The sequence below is a fragment of the Durio zibethinus genome, chromosome 11, assembly GCF_047325235.1.
Source record: "Durio zibethinus cultivar Kanyao isolate XHJ-2024 chromosome 11, ASM4732523v1, whole genome shotgun sequence".
NCBI lineage: Eukaryota > Viridiplantae > Streptophyta > Magnoliopsida > Malvales > Malvaceae > Durio > Durio zibethinus.
The window spans coordinates 8,293,113-8,312,475 of NC_143172.1; the positions used below are offsets into that span (position 1 = coordinate 8,293,113).

Below are 19,363 nucleotides of genomic sequence, written 5' to 3' on the forward strand. Positions count from 1 at the left end.
AAGAAAGCTATGCCCTTAAAGATATGCATAAAAAAAAATAAATTAATTTGATTGTACAATTTAAAATTGATTTTTTTAATTAGAAATTTTTTGTTTGTACTAACAAAAAAAGCTATGCCATTTAATATTTTGTTTGTATAATTTAAATTTGATTTTTGTAATTAGTTTTTTTTTTTAGTAATATGTAAATTTATTACAATTTTTTTAAAGACTGTGATATATATGTTCTGATTTTAGAATGGTATAGTCTCTTGTCACTTAAACTTAAAAAAAAAAAAAAAAAAACAAATTAACTAATTAAGAAAAAAATTAATTAAGTCCTAACTACTGTCATAAACAAAACAGAAGAAGTTTAATTAGATTCTGAAATTTCTGTTAAGCTCAATCATGTTTACAACTAACGGACATTTTATGAACCACAAATCCAGTCATGAATTAAACTTGTGATCCAAGTCTTTAACTTAACTGCCTAAAAGCAAACAAAAAGTTCTATTAAATTTCTTTCCTAATCATATCTCAATCTTTTCCTTTATAATACATCAGATAAATTTTATTATTTATTTTATCATTCACTTTTTAAATCCAAAAGATGAGGAAGGTAGAACAAAGTTACATATCTCTTTTTTTTTTCTTTTTTTCTTTTTGGTGAATAGGATTTAATTTGTAGTGGCCAAAACAGCTGAAAGTAGAGGACAGCACATGCTTACAACATATACTTCACACCAACCTTCTCTGTTACTCTTTCTCCTTCACTTCCACCATTTTTTTACCCCACTCTCTTATTTATGTACATTCACATTATCTCTTATTTATAGCCTTTAACCACCTCTCATTTCTTTTCTAATTTCTCTCTACATTTCTAAAGATACTGATTGTGCAGCCACCACCAAAAAAAAAAAAAAGGGAAGAAAAACAGTAATGGCATACGACAGGCTCCGACCATCAGAAGAACCCGGAGGCTCTGGAAATCCTATGCAGCAACAACAAGAAGAACCCAGGGCTAAAAACAACAAAAAGATTTTTATTGTTTCAGTTATTGCCCTGACTATGATAATTGTCTCAGCTGTCTGTGCTGGGCTCGTAATTGGACTCCGTGGAGGAGGCGCCGACCCAGTTGGAACTGCAATCCGCCGTAAGCCCACCCAAGCCATTTCCAAGACATGTAGCAAAACTCGGTTCCCGAACCTCTGTGTCAACTCACTTCTCGAATTCCCTGGCTCGCTCACTGCCAGTGGGCAAGACCTTGTCCACATTTCCTTCAATATGACGTTGCAGCACTTCAGTAAAGCTCTTTATACGACCACGTCCATCTCCTATATCCAGATGGACCCACGTGTACGGTCGGCATACGACGATTGCCTCGAACTTCTGGAAGATTCCATCGACGCCCTCTCCCGTTCCCTCTCCTCTGTCATTCCTTCTCAGGACGGAAATAGTAAAGGCGGGTCCACTCAGGACGTGATGACGTGGCTCAGCGCGGCGTTGACGAACCAGGACACGTGTACGGAGGGATTTGAGGGAGTGAACGGGGCGGTGAAGGATCAAGTTGCCGCGAAATTGAAGGACTTGTCGGAACTCGTGAGTAACTGCTTGTCGATTTTCGTGGCTAGTGGCGGCGACGATTTCGCAGGAGTGCCGATACAGAACAGGAGGTTGATGGCGTCGGATGACGATGAGGAGAATTTCCCGAAGTGGCTAGGGAAAAAAGAGAGGGAGCTGCTGAACACTCCCATGTCGGCAATCCAGGCTGACATAATCGTTTCGAAAGATGGAAACGGCACCGTTAAGACGATTTCTGAGGCGATTAAAAAGGCGCCGGAGCATAGTCCTCGTCGGATCATCATTTATGTGAGGGCAGGAAGGTAAATTGTGGTTATAATAAAGATCCAAATTTACTGCGAAAGCATTTTTCCTTTTCGCTTTTCTGAAATCACCTTTCTATAAATTTCCTCTCAATTTTCGTTGCCGTGGTTTTATAACTTAAAACGACGAAAGTAGCCTGTATTGTACGTCGTTACTGAAAATATTTTTTGTTTTGTTCTTTTTCCAATTAATGATTGCATTTCTGACTTCACCGCTCTGATAATAAAATACTAGTGTCATGTGAATATGATATTATTATTCACGTGAAATGGTTTTTTTTTTTTAGGTGGGTAGGCATTTTTTTAAAAAAAATAACTTTTATTTTAAATTAAATTAAATTAAAAATTGACTGGTTTCTCAGTGATGAATTGCAAATTACAAATGCCTGAAGATGAAATTTTTAATATTAAAAATTTACTACTATATTGACAGGTACGAAGAGAAAATTCTGAAGGTTGGGAGGAAGAAAATAAATTTGATGTTTATAGGTGATGGCATGGGTAAAACAATCATTTCAGGAGGAAAAAGTGTATTTGACAACATGACGACATTTCACACTGCTGCCTTCGGTAAGTTTACCCATTTTTTTAGACATTCATTATTCTACAAATAAAACAGCTTAATTCTTAGGAGAAAAAAAAAAAAAACCATTGGACCCAAACCACTAGCCATGCCATGATATAGAACTTGCACGTGTGCAGGCTGTTATTCTAGACAGAGAAAATACTAGATTCCTGTAGCCAGTTCAGCTTATCTTATCTTCTGCTACTTCCTTGTCCATACAATTGGGAAATCACAATTACCCGTATGAGAAACCTGAAAGCAAGAACAAATATTTTTGTTAAGCTATGTTTTTGTTGATTGTCCCTGAGTTAGTATTGAGGCTGAAGATTTCATTGGAAAAATGTGAATGTTATAATTCCTCTCTTTCTCTCTCTTAAAACATGCTCTTTTCTTTATCCAATTGCGGACAAAATCGTAATAATTCAAAAACCTGATTTGTGGCTACAATCTAAAGCTGAAAGAACGTCATTATAAGAGGTTGGTCATGGGGTTATCTCCCGTCACTAATTAGCATTTTGTCACTGTCATATAATCAGCAGTTCGTAGATCATCAGAGCTCCAATGTGTACAAGTTTCCATACTAATCACATTCTGATCAACACTTTAATTAATATTAATGTTTGCCTCATTCTCACAGAAAGATGTACTCATTGGTTGTTTCTTTTTTTTCTTTTTTTTTTTCAGCTGCAACTGGGGCTGGTTTTGTTGCAAGAGACATGACATTTGAGAACTGGGCTGGACCAGCCAAGCACCAGGCAGTGGCTCTTCGGGTTGGGGCAGACCATGCCGTGATTTACAGGTGCAACATTATTGGATACCAAGATACCTTATATGTTCACTCCAATCGCCAATTCTACCGTGAATGTGACATTTACGGGACAGTGGATTTCATTTTTGGTAATGCCGCTGTGGTACTCCAGAACTGTAGCATTTACACTCGGAAGCCCATGCCCCTGCAGAAGAACACTATCACGGCCCAAAACCGAAAAGACCCGAATCAAAATACGGGCATTTCGATCCATGCATGTCGGATCCTACCCACGTCGGATCTCACGGCTGCCAATGGCAGCTTCCAAACGTATCTGGGCCGTCCATGGAAGTTGTACTCTAGGGCTGTGTTCATGTTATCGTACATGAGCGACCACATTCACCCTAGTGGATGGCTGGAGTGGAATGCTACATTTGCCTTGGATACACTATACTATGGCGAATACATGAATTACGGGCCAGGTGCGGCAGTTGCGCAACGGGTCAGATGGCCTGGATTTAGAGTTATCACTTCAGAGATTGAAGCAGCCAAATTCACTGTGGCACAGTTTATTTATGGAACATCTTGGTTACCATCAACTGGGGTTGCTTTCTTGGCTGGCCTACAAGTTTAAAATTAAATGCTTTTTTACCCCTTTTTTAGTTTTTAATTTTATGAAATCTAATTTTATCTTTCAAATTTTTTTTTTCATGATATTTCAATAAGTGTCACTGTTCTTGTTCATTTAACTCCAAACATGTTGTAGAAGCCCAGGGTCCTAGAATTACTACTACTGCCCTTTTCTTTTATTTTTCTCTGTGTTTTCTAATTATAAATTTCTTACTCAAAATTACTAATACTACCCTTTCCTTTTATTTTTTTTTGTTTTTTTTTTTTTTGAAAACTTATAAATTGTTCAATCTTTTAAATTAAAATAAGATATGTCGAATCTAATAACTTAAGATAAGTAGTTATAAGTCATCCATTCGAGATAATTTTAACAAATGATTATTAGTAAAACTCGAATCCAAGATTTTTTTCGTCAAAAAACGACCTTAACCGATTGAACCATGTATTCGATATGATCTTAATAAATGATCATCGGCAGAACTCGAATATAAAATTTTTTCGTCGATAAAAATGAATTTTTTCATCGAAAAAAATGACCTTACTTAACTGATTGAATCAATTACTTGTTAATTTTTTTTTCTTTGTTTTTTTATTATAAATTCCTTACTCAAAATTGTGTCGTAATAAGGAAATGATGTTGCGTATTTTTCTTCGTTTTGACTGTTGGTCGCCTTGGTGGGTTGTTGTCGCTGCAACTTTTTGGGTTAGGTGAGACTCAGGTTTACCTTAATATTATTGGTGTCGGTGACTGACTAGAGACATAAAATGCTTAGCAACCGCATTGTTGATCTGTTGGCCATCAAAGCAAGCGAATGGGCGCTCAGCTCGATCCGCAGGTTCGTGGACCCGGGGTTTAAAACGATATGGCCTACTGCACCTGAGTCTATACGAGACATGAATGTTTGAGCCAATAAACGAGTTTTACTTTCACCTCTAGATACCCTAAAACTTTTTCCATCCTGTTTTGATCAGCCTCGATGGGGTAAGGGGCTTCATCTTTTTAACCAAGAACAATGCTTAATGAACACAGCATCCAGTTTGTGGCAATTGACATGTTCCATTAAAGTCAGCTACTTTGGATCAACTTTCCACACAGAAATTTTTTTCTTTTTTGTCGAGGGGGTCACATAAAAGGCAAGTTCGGCTCTCCTACAAGACGGGGAGTTTGGCAGAAAAAGGCCAGCTAAAAAGCGAAGGATACAAAGCCAGATGTGGTGGAATTATTTTTTTCTAGTCTTGGATCTAGATGGTCAACTTGACGCAACACCACACCAGCTCTTACCTCACGTGGCCGATCGCTCAGTTGTCTTCTTATCCAAAATCGTTGTTGCAATGGGTCCAAAATTGTAATATCAGCTTTGAAGCACCATGCACGCACGTGTCTAGTGCTTAGACACTCTAGCAGAAGCAGAATTATTTAAAGTGCTTCCAGAAGAGTCGAGGTTGATTCGTTGCAGGCTGGAGAACGAACATCATCTGAACACAGACCTGCAGCCCTTAGTAGGCTAAATTCAAAATACCATTGGAATTGTTTATTAGAACAGAAAAAACTTACAAAACCATTCCATAGTATTGTGCTAACCAGATATCAGTATGGAATCCTAGTCAAACTCTGTGTAAGTAAGCGCCTTTTCTCTTTTGGGCACTAAATTGAGTAGTGCCTCAAAAGGACAATTTTCCTCGTGGAGCTCAGCTAACAACAAATATTCGAACTATTGCCAAAAAAAAAAAAAAAAGGCAAAGTTAATGAGATGCCATACTATGAATAAGAGAAAGTATATGTATTATTCACATAGCTATAACCAGACAACTGCCAATAAGTTGTTAGCTCAATGGTACAAGAGTCGGTTTAAGGCTGAAAGTCTCAAGTTCAAACCTCAATCGTAACCCAAAAGACAAAAAAAAGAAATAGTAACCAAACAACTAAAATCTGGTTACTGTTCTTGGATAGATTGCTTTAAGGGATTTCTCGGTAATAGTATTGTCCAAGGACGTGCTGCACGGGAGAGTTAGATGTATGAACAAAATGAAACAGATGATGGAAACACAAGTTCCAGCAACAACCCAATATTACACAGAACTTATGCAAGACCATTTAACAAAAATATGGACTACTACCATCATCGTTCAGCTATAAATCTGCGTGTAGAAAATGCAGACGTGCAAAGCTACCTAACTAGTTGCCTCAGGGCTTATGAGGTCAGTTCATCAAGATGCCGATCCATGATCAATGACACAGCTTCAAAGAATGCATCATCACTCATTCCAGGAAGCAGAGCTTCCTCTGCTTCTCTAACAATCTGCTCAATTACTGACTCCTGTTTCACTGTTTCCCTGCACACGATTCTTCCAATAGAAAAGGGTGTAAGTCCTCTCTCTGCACCTTTCTTTAGAAGCATGGTGGAAATACGAAGGGTGCGAGCACACTTAGGTGGCATATCCCAACCATGAAACATCAAGAGTTCAATGTCATTTTCAGCATCCAGCGACTTAATATAATTAATGACATCAGGGGAATAAGGTTCCTGAGCTTGAGGCCAGTAGAGCCAGTCAAATGTGCAATCCTCAAACTGCAGCAAAAAGGAGAGCAATAACAAGGTGATGAGATGAAAGCTAAAGAAGCTCTAATCTATCAGAACAAGAGTTCATATGCCAATCTAGGAACAGTTGACAAATCTCAAACATTTCAAAGTAACAAAGAAGGTAAAAGATATTTACTATTTTATCAGACAAATTTTGGATAGTAAAACAGCTTTTTTGGAAAGCTGAGTTCCTTGCAGCTTCAATATAGAACCAAAAGTTCAAGTAAAGAAATGTTTAACATGGAAGTAAAGCATTTGCATAGCTATAAGAGGCTTCATATTTTATGTACATAAGATGACCAGACAGCTAAACTAGAAACTCCTTTTTAAGTTTTCAACTTTGTATGCAGCACATACAGAAAAAGAAAAAGACCAACAAGCAATTTCTTTCTCAACCAGGAGAGTCACAGACTAAGATGTAGCACTTTGTCCTCAAAAGTTAAAATGTAAAAAGATTGCTGCAAAGCCATAAATTGCATGAAGGGAACAAAATTCTAACAAAAGCACATCAACTGAAAAGAAATATACAGGTTAGATTCTTACATTTTCGGGCAAGCAATAGCCATGATCAATAGGAACAAGCGAAACCCGACCTTCTGCACAATTTTTTGTAACTAGCATGTTTCCAGCACGCCTATCTGCATTTGCCAACCTTATATCCAACACAGAGATCTTGTGCACCTCATCCACTGGGAAAGCACGAGGGCCCATATCTTCACAACTTCCAACATTGTTAACAAACATCTGCAGTGACCCAATCTGAATATTCTTGGAATCATACTCATAACAGCCTGGATAATTAAGTCCTTTATGCAAGCACTTGACCATCACAGTAGGAGGAACCCCAGCAAAGCCCTTTTCTCCACTATCAAATGAGCGAGGTCCAGCCAATGGATGATCCAACAGGTAAGCTGCAACTTCCCTCAATGCACCTTGTCCTACACATGTGCCTTTCTTCAACCCTTCACCATCTAGTGACAAGGGGAGGCCACGTGGGTTATTTACAGCCATTGGCTCTTCATCAATAGGCTTAAAGACCGAGATATACTTCTGACCAGACGAATCTTGCATGAAGTAAGCTCCACCTGACCCCTCCGATGACCGGATAGGCATATTGCCACTCTCTAATCCATCAAAAGTTAAGTCAATTAGGTCTTTAATAAGTATTGGCAGTTGAATCTTAGAATTAACAACCAAAGGCTCCAAAATAAAATCTCGTTGCAACAGCTTCCTCTTCATGACCTGATTTTCCACAGGGGATGTGCCACCCAGGTATTGTCCCACTGCATCTGACCTCACATTCAAATTCATTGCCTCAATAGAAACTTCAAAATCTCTTTCAAAAGGTACAGCCCGTATTTTAGCAGACATTCGAACCAGCAAGTGAATCATGGCATCATTATTTTTGCAGATATCAGTAATTAGTCTCTGATCTTCAAGCTCCTCATCATTGCATACCAGTCCTTGATCCTTGAGATTAAGAAATTCTTTTCCCTTCTTAGCAATTTGTTGCTTCACATAACCCACATTTCTACCCCTTGCAATGTGAAACTCGAACTTTTTACCACATACAATCATAACAGTGATAGCCTGGAGATCTGAAAGCTTTAACACCAGATGCAGTACATTCCCATCAGTGACCCCATTTTCCGGGACAAGAGAATTATTCCGAGCCAATTCTCTCCCTTCAAAAACTAACTTCTGCTTCCTCACAAAATCCTTTCGAATTCTGAATTCTCAGCTTCACAGAAGCTATTGAATTGTACTCCATTACACGCATGGGAAAGAAAGACACACCAACAGAGAGAAAAATTAAGATTGAGTCGCTCAAAATCTCACGACGTCTGTGCAAAATTTTCAGGGAAACAAGAATACTCTTCAATTCCTGGGCTTAAAGCTACACTGGCAGTTGACATTGACAGACCTGTAGAAAGTTATATGAAACTAGAACTTCAAAAAACCAAATTCCACTAAAAATCCTCAAACAATGCAGCGGGAAAATTGAGAAAAAAACCTTTAGCGAGAAACAGTCAGAGCTCATAGTAAGGCTCAGAAATTCTAGTTTACTCCAAGGATAGAGAAGAGCTTTGGATCCATTTTCAACTCCCAGATTTCCTTTGAATATCAAGACAGTCCAAGACCCTTACTGCAGTTTCAAGTTGAAACTCCTTACAATACATCAAATAAGGATTTAATCAGACATCATGAAAAAATCAGCTAGCATATCACAAAGAATAAGACAAAAGTAAGACTCTAATATATCTCGAGGATTAGAAAATAAAACATTAATCTCAGCAAGACTCTAATAAACCTCTAGGATTAGAAAATAAAACATTAATCTCAGCTCAAAAAAAAAAAAAATCAGAGGCGATTCTTTTTCTACAAAATAAGAAAACATCGATTCCTTTAATTTAATCGCTCCATTATCCTTTAGTAATAGTAAAAATAATTAAGAACTTTAATTTCACATTCTGCTAGCTTGATATTATTGCTTTTTTTTTTTTAATTTTAATCAGACTTTTGTATTTCCAAAAAAAAAAAAATTAGAAAAGCATCCCTACCTGATAAAATTCAATCAAATATACTAAAATGTAGAACTTAATTGTGCCCAAAAAATTCTTTTTTTTTTTATATAATTCTCGCTCACACTTCTCAGTAACAGAAGAGAAAATGTCTACAACGTAGAATCTTCAACAAGTAAAATAAAAATATCGTGGTTTTTAAAATCTTCTATCCGATCTCCTTAGCAATGTGAAACACTTTAAGCAAAAATAAACAATTTTTAAACATTAAAAATTAGGCAAATAAAGCATGATCATACCTAAAAAAAGCTCAATAAAGAAATGCATAAAAAATTACTAATAACAAAAAACACAGATTTTTTAACCAACAAAACAAGGCTGAAATAAAATATGACGATCGAATCGTACCTGAAGAAGAAAAAATTGGAAAACTAAGAAAAATTCAGACAAAGAAATGGTGAATTAGAAATGGAAGAAAAAAGTGCGTTATTTCTATTCTGAGGTTTCCCTCTTATATCAGCGGCTTAGGTGCATCCCTCTCCAAAACGTTTAAGAAAATAATTTCTCCGAACTTTCTTTTTTTGCTTTCTGTTGACTCTAATAGAAGAAAGAGAAGAGGGAGAATGAGAGTGAGAGTGAGACATTTATTGTGTGGGACACAGTTGGTACTAATGTTTTTTCACGCAAGTTTCGGAGGGGTTTACTGAGTAATTACGGGATTAATTACAAGCATTCAAAAAGACTGAATTACCCTCCTGATATACTACATGCTTTGTGGCCTGTCTTGCAGTTTTCTATTTTTGGAATTCAAATTTGAGTTTACTTTTTTTTTTTTTTTTTTGTCTTTCTTTTGTTTTTCAATTTGAATTGGGTAAAAAATTATGGTGTTTCTTACCCTTTAACGTGGTGGAATTAATAAGAAAATATAGTACTTCTCTTTTTCAGAAAGAAAAATGAAACATTTCATTTCATTTTGCTTTTTTTGAGATAGAGCCCTTTGCTCCAGTGCTTCTCATTTTTAATAGGTTACTTGGCATTAAAGTCTAAAAAGGAAAATTTAATTTATCAACTTAAATAATTAATTTAATAAAATTCATGTGAAAGTAAGTAGTCATGATCCTGTTTTAATTAAAAATTATATTTTTACAATTTTATGTTGATTTATTAATATAAAGTATATAAAAATGACAATTTTTTTTCAAAAAAAAAAAAATGATCAGTCGCTAAACAAATGCTCAAGTAATGGTAAATAATATCGATAACATCACCTATTCCTGCACTAAAATATCTTCTAAATGGTGGTTGATTCATTGGCAAATTTAATTTTATTGAAATACTTAATTGTAAAATCACAATTATGTTTCTACAAAATTAGAAGAGTGTTAAGATTCTAGAATAATCTCATTAGTTTAAATTCTGAATACAAAGGACTTTTTTTTTAACTCGAGGTGAAAGATACAGCTATACCGAGTAATAAAAACATGGGATAAAAGTAATTAAAATAATAATAATAATAATAATAATAATAATAATAATAGTTATTATATGCATATTTGAGATATCATTCAGCAACTTTGCCTGTTTTCATGGAGAAAACCATATTCTAATTAATGTTTAAAAATAATATAATACAATATAAAACGCCATTTTCTAGGCAGTACATTATTATTTTTTATTATATATTTGTTAATTGTACATGTCTCTAGAAAGAAAAATTCCAAATTCTTAACACATGAAGAATGGCGTTTTAGTAAACATGTTTCTTTCAGAATCGGGTGCGAAAGCTACTATGTCTGCTCATGTCACTCGACCAATAGATTGCTTCCACGTCAAAACCAGCTGGAAGGGTCAGAATTAAAATTGAAATTTATAAACAAAATAAAAGAGTAAAATTTTCCCATATGTATTTAATAAAATTTAAAAAGAGCGTGGAAAAATCCCAACAAATCTAAGCAGACTATGAGACGTTGTATAAAACATGAAGTTACCTCACAAGCTCCTCTCGATGAATTCCCAGATCATCTCTTCCATGTAAATTCGGTCCCTATGACGGCGTGGCATGTGACGTTCATCTGGAAAAATCAATAGCTCATATGGCTTTCCGGCTGCCACAAGCGCGTTAACAAGCCTTGCCGTGTGCCTAAAATGTACATTTTCATCGATCATGCCATGGACCAATAACAGCCTTCCTTTCATCTTATTAACATGGTGCATCACGGAGCCATACTCGTAACTTTCAGCATACTCAGAAGGCAATCCCATGTACTTCTCGGTGTAAAATGTGTCATATCCATCCCATGATGTAACAGGAGCACCAGAGACCGCACATTGGAAAACATCAGGGAACCTGGCCAAGACCATGGCCGAGAGATAACCACCATAGCTCCAACCATACAACCCAATATGGCCAATCTTTGCTAACCCTTGTCTAATTAGCCATTCAGCTCCAGTGTGCTGATCCTCGGCATCAACACGACCAATGTTGTTTTTGAGACAGCCTTCAAATGTCAGTCCACGTCTAGCTGTTCCTCTATTATCTAACTGCAATGACCATGTCAGGTTAGAAAGTTGTGAAAAAATACTTATTTACAGCTAGTTCTAACCTTGTAAGCTGTATATTTATATTTGTATCCCTAGAATTAAGTATCTATATTTCTAAAATTAAAGACAGAAAAGTAAGGTAAAGAAAGGATTAGTTTTAGAAAAATTTAATTTCCTAGTTTACCCACTAGTTAGTTGTATATAGATCTAAAGTGCTTGTATAATTCTCGATAAGCAATTTTTCAATAGATATTTAGTTTTACTCTTAGTTTTCCACATAGTGTTATTTCATAGTTTTTTCATATGGTATTAAAGCTTTAAGCTCTTCTTGGAAAGAAAATTTTTTCAGCCTTCATTGTTGAATTCTATTTCAAGCCTTCATAGCCAAATCTTGTTAAATCTTTCAGTCTTATTTTTTCCTTCTTTGGCCTTCATTGCCTAGAATCATCTTTAGTTAAACCTTCACTATCAAGACTCTTTTCAGTTCTGAAAAAGATAACCATACCAGAGATAACAGAATCAGCCATTATTACCAGATTTGAGGAAATGATAACTGGTAAAACCACCGGGGTATTACAGAAGTCTCGGGAACAAAAAAAGTTGGACAAAAAAGAGATTGAGAAACTTAGAAGTCTATTGAAAACTCTTAAAAAGCCTATTGGGGTATGTTCTTTGGGTAAAGTCTCTAGTTTAGGTAAAACTTCTAGTTTTCATAGATTAAATGTCTCGGTTAGGCCTATTACGAGCTCTTGAGTCATTGACTTAGGAGCCACAAACCATATGACACATTCCTTACAGAAGTTTAATACATATACCCTGCGTCCTAGCAATAAGAAAATTGTTGTTGCAGATAGTTCACTTTCTATAATGGCAAGATTAGGAGATATTCAAATGAATCCCTCGTTTGTTCTTAACAATGTTCTTTATGTTCCTAGATTGTCTATTAATCTGATATCTATACAAAAACTTACTAAAGATATGAACTGCAAGTGACTTTTTATCCCTCTTATTGTGAATTTCAAGACCAGAGTTCATGGAAGAGGATTGGACTTACTAAGGAGAATGATGGACTATATTATCTTGAGACATCAAACAACACAAGTAATATCAAGAATAGTTTACTTCTGTCATTTCTTTCTGAAACTTATAGAGTGGATTATCAAGAAACTTTTGCTCCACTTGCCAAGATGAATACAGTTAGGATTTTGTTATCATCAGCTGCAAATTACAATTGACAGCTTCAACAATTTGATGTAAAGAATGCTTTTCTACATGGTGATTTGGAATAAGAAATATATATAAAGGTTCCACTAAGATTTTGAGGTCATCTAGAAGCAAACAAAGTATGCAAGCTGAAAAAGACTTTATATGGCCTTAAACAGTCTCCTAGAGCTTGGTTCGGGAGATTTGCCAAAGTGATACTAGCAATGAGATATAAACAGAGTCAAGAAGATCACACATTGTTTATCAAGCACTCTGATTCAAGGAGAATAACAATTCTATTAGTGTATCTTGATGATATAATTATAACCAGAGATGATGAAAAAGAAAGAGAATCTCTAAAACAGTGTTTGGCTAGAGAATTTGAGATGAAAAAGCTAAGGAGATTGAAGTACTTCCTAGGAATTGAAGTAGCTTACTCACAGCATGGTGTTTTCACCTCACAACATAAATATGTGATGGTTCTTTTGAAGGAAACTAGGAAGCTCGCATGTAAACCTATAAATACCCCTATAAATCTTAATCATAAAAAACTAATGAAGATGTTGTAGTAGATAGAAAGATGTCCTAGAAATTAGTTAGAAAACTCATTTATCTCTCACATACTAGCCCTGATATAGCATATGTTGTGAGTGTGATAAGTTAATTTATGCATTGTCCTAAAGAAGTGCACCTACAGGCTGTCTACCGTGTATTGCACTATTTGAAGGCTAGTCCTGGGAAAGGTATTCTATTCAAAAGAAATTCAAAGCTGGTTATAGAGGCATATACAAATAAGGATTATGCAGATTCAGTAACTAATAGAAGATCCACCTTAGGTTACTACACTTTCCTAGGTGGTAATCTTGTGACTTGGAGGAGTAAAAAACAAAATGTGATGGCAAGATCAAGTACTGATGCAAAGTTCAGAGCGATGGCTCAAGGAATTTGTGAACTGCTATAGTCAAAAATTATCCTAGAAGACTAGAAGATAAAGTGCGATAGACTAATGAGACTCTACTGTGATAACAAGTCTACCATAAGCATTACACACAAACATGTGCAACCATGACAGAACAAACCACATTGAAGTAGACAGGCATTTCATAAAGGAGAAACTAGATAGTGGGTTGATTTGTACACAATATGTATCAACCAAGGGTCAACTTGCAGATATGTTGACTAAGAGTCTCAGCAATGCAACATTTCAAGAAATTATTTCCAAGCTAGGAATGAAAAATACCTATTCACCAGCTTGAAGGGGAGTGTGAGAAAATACTTATTTATAGCTAGTTGTAATCTTGTAATTTGTATATTTATATTTGTATCTCTAGAATTAAGTATTTGTATCCCTAGAATTAAAAACAAAAAATTAGGATAGAGAATCCCCCAATTATAAGATCACTTTTAGGAAGATTTAGTTTCCTAGTTTTCCCACTAGTTAGTTGTCTATAAACCTAAAGTGCTTGTATAATTCTTAATGAGCAGTTTTTCAATATACATTCAGTTTTACTCTTAGTTTTTCTACAGAAGTAAAGGAATGTGGGAGATGTATAATGATCTTCATGAACAGTATGAAACATGACATCATGTACTGTACTATTTGGGACATGAACATGCAGAGTAACTGCAGTGAACCTCAAAGAATCTGATACAGCAGATAAGACATCATACAGACTAGCTAAAATTTGAATGTCAGAAAAAATGATGGATTAATGAGCTTAGATTACCTAGTTCCCCCCCAGTCCCCACCTTTCATTTTGTTGGAGTATGAATGTAGTCAGTCATATATCCTAATCTAGAATGATATCATATTAGGAATTAAACTTATCTTTAAGGAAAAAAAAATGATCAGGTATATGAGTTGTCAATGCAGGAACTACAAACCTTCCAAACTAAAATGCCTTTGCTCCGCAAGTATTGTGCTCTCATGTCAACTGTATTTATCCAAGAATCATAAACAAGCTGTACACTAGGACCACCATACACGCTGATCAAGGTTTTGTACGGTGGAGGTCCAAATCTTGTTGCATCAGGCTTATATAAGGCCCCATATAGTATGGTACCATCATTTGCCTGTATGTGAACTATCTCTGGAGGTTCAAGTTGAAGTCTTTTAAGCCTGGGAATTGCTAACGGCTGCTCATAAATAGACATTATTACACTTCCATCAATCAAGTTGCAAAGCAAAACCCTGGGGGGAGAATCAAGAGAATCATAAATATCAACAAACTTCTGCATGTGATGGTCAAGCACAATCACATGTTTTCCCTTGCCATGAGTCAATCTGACAGGGGTTTGCAAGGTAGAATTTTCATCTGGGCATAGTCTAGCAAAGTAAAGGTGCGATTCTAAAGGTCCGTCAAGAGTTCCAGTGAAATATACAAGCCCTGCAGCCTCATTTATACCAGCAATTTGCTCAACCATCCAGTCACCCTCTGTAATGGGTCCCAAGCAAGTCCCATTAGCATTATAAAGATAAAGATGTCTGAATCCTGTTCTTTCACTTGCCCAGATGAACCCCCCAGAATATATGGTGACTCCTTTGTCCAGAGGTGTAAAACAATCATGTAGATTAATCCAAGGTTTTAGTTCTTCAACCATTACAACATATTTTTGGCCTGTCTTGATATCAAACTTAAGGATCTTTAGTTTGGAGTGAGACCTATTCAAGACTTGTGCTGTAAGAAAATTCCCATGCATCCAATTGACTCTAGCCAAATATTCGTCATCGTAGTTTGGTCCCCCACAGATAAGATCCATCCAGGTGACAGGACCGCCAGTGGCGGACACCACCCCAAGGCGAACTTTGACATTTGAAGCTCCTGCAAAAGGATATGCATGGTCTTCCTGTGCCTCTAGACCTACTGAGCTTTTACCTTGGTGCATAATTCTAAAAAGAGGTATCTCAGAATAATCAACCTCTGTAAATGCAATGAACTTGCCATCAAGTGACCACCAATACCCAGTTTTTCTATCCATCTCTTCCTGCAATCAGTGAAATTCCCAAAATATGAGGGAGAAAAATCTGTATGCAAAACAGAGAGATTAAAAAAGGGAAAAGAATGAATTTTGGCATCATTGGTAATTTTATGGCATTGATTGTATGACATCGAAAGAATCTTTATTTTGCTCACAAAAGCAGTAATCAGTTCCAAACTCATACTAATCAGTGACCAATTTACATAAATATGTGAACAAAAAGGAGATTGAAAGAAATTCTCACCTGAGCTATATACTCAGCAAGTCCATGAGTCTGCAATTCATTAAAAATAACATCATACTCAACACAAGGGGAAAAAAACCTAAACAAAGGTCAAAATGTTAAAGTCTACCTTGCTTCATTTGCCACAACCACACAGCAGACTAAAACCAGGTAAAAATCAAACAATTTGAGCCTATCTTATTTGAAATTATTGCATTGACTAATTTTTATGAAAAGCAGGAAAAGTTGCCCAATGATTTCTAAGTTGTATAATGTAGTTAATGAATTGGCAATGTGCCAGAGAACTTTTTTACAGGTTGATTTGCTTCCTTGCAGGCATTGTTAATATCAACAACCATTTCTTTGGCTGATAAGAAGCACCAAGGTAAAAGGAAATGGGAAATGAGAAAAACATAGACCAGACAAAGAGGGAGCTGACCCTAAGTAGTCGGAGCTTATGTCATCCAGCAATTAGCTGACTTGGGCAAAGTGTCATATCATTCTATGTTTTAAGCCAAATATCAAATAGCTTGTTTTAAATGGCTCCAAAGGCCCTATACAGATTGCATCATAAAAAATTCACATACTTTCTTCTACACCAACCTCCCCTCCCCCCCCCCCCCTTTTTTCCCTTCACAGGCAGGGCCAAAAAAGAGGGAAGAAAAAAAGAAAAGAAAACTTGTTGCTGATATATGAACATCCAAAGAAGTGAAACAATTAAATTTCTACCCCATACAGAAGCTGGTAATATAAACTTACCACAATGTTCCCATTTGCACCATATGTTAATTGTGTTTGTTCATCGTACAAAAGATTCAGAACACGTAGCTCATAATCTCTTATGTATGCAAGCATTGTACCATCTGGGGAAAGATGTGGATCAATAATTGGTGATGATGACATGCTTGGAAGCTTGAGCACTGGTTTTGAACCAGAAAACTCCTGGAAATAAATCTGCCCATAGAGAACAGAACAAATTACCAGGGAAAAAAATTTTCTAAATTGTATGCAAGAGTTCAATAAAAGAAAATATACATACATAAGTAGTAATAAAGATAACAATGCCAAGTGATCTAAAGTGGTAGAAAGTTGGCATGAAATGATTTCATTGGTGAGAAACAATGTAATTTGGCCAGCTAATTCATAAAACAACTGGGAATTTTTAGTAATAACTGAAGCTAAAGTTGAACGTGGAGGTATAAAGTTTTGACCAATTAGATGTGAAAACAATGGTGGAGCTGTTAAAGTGGTGCTACAAGTGATAAGATAAGGTGATAAGCAGGCAGGTTGGTGTGGTGATGTCTGAATTTGTTGTATCAGTACAAACAGTGGGTACAAGAAAAAGCAGGAAATGATAGAAGGAATCTACTGTGGTGGGGACTCTAATAGCAGTAGCAGCATCATGTTAGCATCACTAATCCATCATGCAAATAGGTAAATTGTAGTCAATTAAGTACCAAGAAAAATGATCAACTGACACGCGGTTCAAATTAAGAACAAATAAAAGAACATACTTCTTTCATCTCAATCTATATATATAATTGCACTTAGAAAAATGCCATAGTGGCCGCAATCAGACAAAAAAAAGACTTAAATGCAGTCACTCTATTGGATGAGTGATATTACAAATAAAAAAAATTCAACCTCATTGGTTCAAATAGTTTTCTAAGTATATTTTAGATTACAACAAAACTTATCAACAAAGATAAATTAAACATGAAAAGTCACAACGCTAAGATTTTGGGGAAGAAGTATATGCAGATGACAATAACTCATGTAGAACATCATGTGGACTAAATAGGCCTTTATAACAGTATATTCAAATAAACAGATGGGATTCTTCTACATACCCCTCCTGGTAAAGGCACCATAATAGTTTTCTTCTTTGAGATAGTCTTCACCCATTCATAACGTGTGACTCCCAGACCACGCTCCCTTGACCTCTCCCTCCTCAACTTCTCTTCAGGTGATATATTGCTCTCATCAAGTCCACCATCCGGGGGACAGAAAAATAACTCTTGCTTGCCAGAATTGAGATCAAAAGCAAAAACCTTTCTACTCAAGGTGTGATCAGGACTAAATAGAAAAGCTATCAAACTATCATCCGGACTAAAACTAACAGAAGTAGGTGCTACATAACCAGGTAATGGTGATTGAACTATCTCTTCAACAGGGAAAAGAATGCAATCATCAAGAGTTTGCATAGCAGTGCTGTCGGTCACAGGCATATCGCGAGGGCGTTTCAAATTCGTCTTCTTTTCATTACTTTCATCAACAGATTGCATTACAAATTGAAGGAACTCCTAATGATTCAAATTACAATAAAGCATGAACCTTTAACAAAACAGAAAGAAACTATTACATAAATGTTGGTAAAAACGTCACTACAAATTCAAGATTGTAAAGTTTCAGTCTTTTTTATTATTATTGAGTTCAAGTTACTAAGTTACTCTAAAATGTTCTTTCAATTTACTAAAAGTTTATAAATAACACATTTTGAAAATTGAATTCCTTATTTTTTTCTTTTTCTCTTCCCCTACGCTAACAAAAATTAAAACCAGAAAACGGCCTCATTTCAAGATTCACTCTTCATTTCCATAATTTTCTCGGCAACCAAACAGGAATTATCTATAAAACAAAAAATTAATTAAAAAACACTTAAGAAAGACATTATCTGCTAAGAAACTCCAAGAAACAACTTCCTAAAAGAGCTCTAAGCAACATGAAAAATAATCCAGTGGATCCGATCACAGCCTATTGAACTCACCGAATCCACACTTTTTCCGTGAAAACCAAATCTTCTTCTTTTTTACTTTAATCATAGACTAAACTAAATTTGAAAGCAGCAGGAAAAAAGTGCAATTTTTTCTCTCTTTTTTTTTTTTAATTCCAGAAGGAATAGGATTCGAATATTACCTGCAAAACAAGCAGAGCTGATCGGCCATAAGAAGGAATTAATGGAGTCGGATTGTGTGGGATTTGGATGATTTTTGGAATGACAGTGGAAAGATAAGAGCAGAGACTAAGTACTACTAATTAATTAAGTTTAATTAATCATTCAACTTTGGAAATTTTGGATTTCTTTAATCACGCGCCAACCCTCACGTGTCAAGAGGTGAATGGGAAAAACCGGGAAAGTGACATGATTGTTCATTTTCTTTTGTTTTTGTTTATTTTGAATTTTAACGTTTTAAGCGATAATGCCTATCAGCAATGGAATTGTTTTATAAGAAAGTTTGTACGTGTTAAATTTTAAATTTATTAAATATATTTTTATAAGAGTAAATATATAAATTAATTAAAATTTATTTTGAATTCTATTTACAATAGAGTTTGACAATTCAATAAAATTAATTTAATTGATAAAAAAATTTATTAGTAACCATGATTCAATTTTTATAACAATACTTTAAACTAAATTTTTAAATACATCAAATTAATATGAGAAATGCACTATTATATATTTTGAGAAGAAATTAAATTTATATAAAATTTGAAGCTACCTTCA

The 19,363-nt window shown here is 35.4% G+C and overlaps 3 protein-coding genes across 5 annotated transcripts; 1 reads left to right on the forward strand and 2 right to left on the reverse strand.

Moving 5' to 3' along the window:
* The first annotated feature begins 650 nt into the window (after window positions 1–650).
* LOC111290485 (putative pectinesterase/pectinesterase inhibitor 34) lies at window positions 651–3,984 on the forward strand. Its single transcript, XM_022881811.2, has 3 exons — window positions 651–1,862; window positions 2,296–2,432; window positions 3,112–3,984. Exons 1-3 carry the CDS (start codon window positions 919–921, stop codon window positions 3,807–3,809), a joined length of 1,779 nt encoding a protein of 592 aa, XP_022737546.2. The 5' UTR covers window positions 651–918; the 3' UTR covers window positions 3,810–3,984.
* Window positions 3,985–5,569: 1,585 nt separating this feature from the next.
* On the reverse strand, window positions 5,570–9,587 carry LOC111291185 (phosphatidylinositol 4-kinase gamma 3-like). 2 transcript variants are annotated; one of them, XM_089767948.1, is made up of 4 exons: window positions 9,318–9,587; window positions 8,402–8,555; window positions 6,931–8,311; window positions 5,570–6,375 (listed from the first exon to the last, which is right to left on the reverse strand). In XM_089767948.1, exons 3-4 carry the CDS (start codon window positions 7,963–7,965, stop codon window positions 5,998–6,000), a joined length of 1,413 nt encoding a protein of 470 aa, XP_089624074.1. In that variant the 5' UTR covers window positions 7,966–8,311; window positions 8,402–8,555; window positions 9,318–9,587; the 3' UTR covers window positions 5,570–5,997. The 2 variants fall into 2 exon arrangements, with proteins under 2 accessions (XP_089624074.1, XP_022738544.2); XM_022882809.2 differs by having other exon boundaries at window positions 8,402–8,533; window positions 9,318–9,503.
* Window positions 9,588–10,468: 881 nt separating this feature from the next.
* Window positions 10,469–18,911, reverse strand: LOC111289638 (uncharacterized). 2 transcript variants are annotated; one of them, XM_022880854.2, is made up of 7 exons: window positions 18,772–18,911; window positions 17,706–18,158; window positions 16,615–16,809; window positions 15,877–15,906; window positions 14,538–15,638; window positions 10,898–11,450; window positions 10,469–10,748 (listed from the first exon to the last, which is right to left on the reverse strand). In XM_022880854.2, exons 2-6 carry the CDS (start codon window positions 18,138–18,140, stop codon window positions 10,899–10,901), a joined length of 2,313 nt encoding a protein of 770 aa, XP_022736589.1. In that variant the 5' UTR covers window positions 18,141–18,158; window positions 18,772–18,911; the 3' UTR covers window positions 10,469–10,748; window position 10,898. The 2 variants fall into 2 exon arrangements, with proteins under 2 accessions (XP_022736589.1, XP_022736590.1); XM_022880855.2 differs by having other exon boundaries at window positions 17,706–18,189; window positions 18,772–18,889.
* Window positions 18,912–19,363: the final 452 nt, after the last annotated feature.

Bases quoted from the DNA above. Each gene is read 5' to 3' on its own strand.
- LOC111290485 (XM_022881811.2), top strand. From the start codon at position 919: ATGGCATACGACAGGCTCCGACCATCAGAAGAACCCGGAGGCTCTGGA. The intron at 1,863-2,295 runs GTAAATTGTGGT...CTATATTGACAG, and splicing joins ATTTATGTGAGGGCAGGAAG to GTACGAAGAGAAAATTCTGA. The intron at 2,433-3,111 runs GTAAGTTTACCC...TTTTTTTTTCAG, and splicing joins ATTTCACACTGCTGCCTTCG to CTGCAACTGGGGCTGGTTTT.
- LOC111291185 (XM_089767948.1), bottom strand. From the start codon at position 7,965: ATGATTGTATGTGGTAAAAAGTTCGAGTTTCACATTGCAAGGGGTAGA. The intron at 6,376-6,930 runs GTAAGAATCTAA...TTTTTGCTGCAG, and splicing joins GCTATTGCTTGCCCGAAAAT to TTTGAGGATTGCACATTTGA.
- LOC111289638 (XM_022880854.2), bottom strand. From the start codon at position 18,140: ATGCAATCTGTTGATGAAAGTAATGAAAAGAAGACGAATTTGAAACGC. The intron at 16,810-17,705 runs GTATGTAGAAGA...CTCTATGGGCAG, and splicing joins TGGTGCCTTTACCAGGAGGG to ATTTATTTCCAGGAGTTTTC. The intron at 15,639-15,876 runs GTGAGAATTTCT...CACTGATTGCAG, and splicing joins TTGCTGAGTATATAGCTCAG to GAAGAGATGGATAGAAAAAC.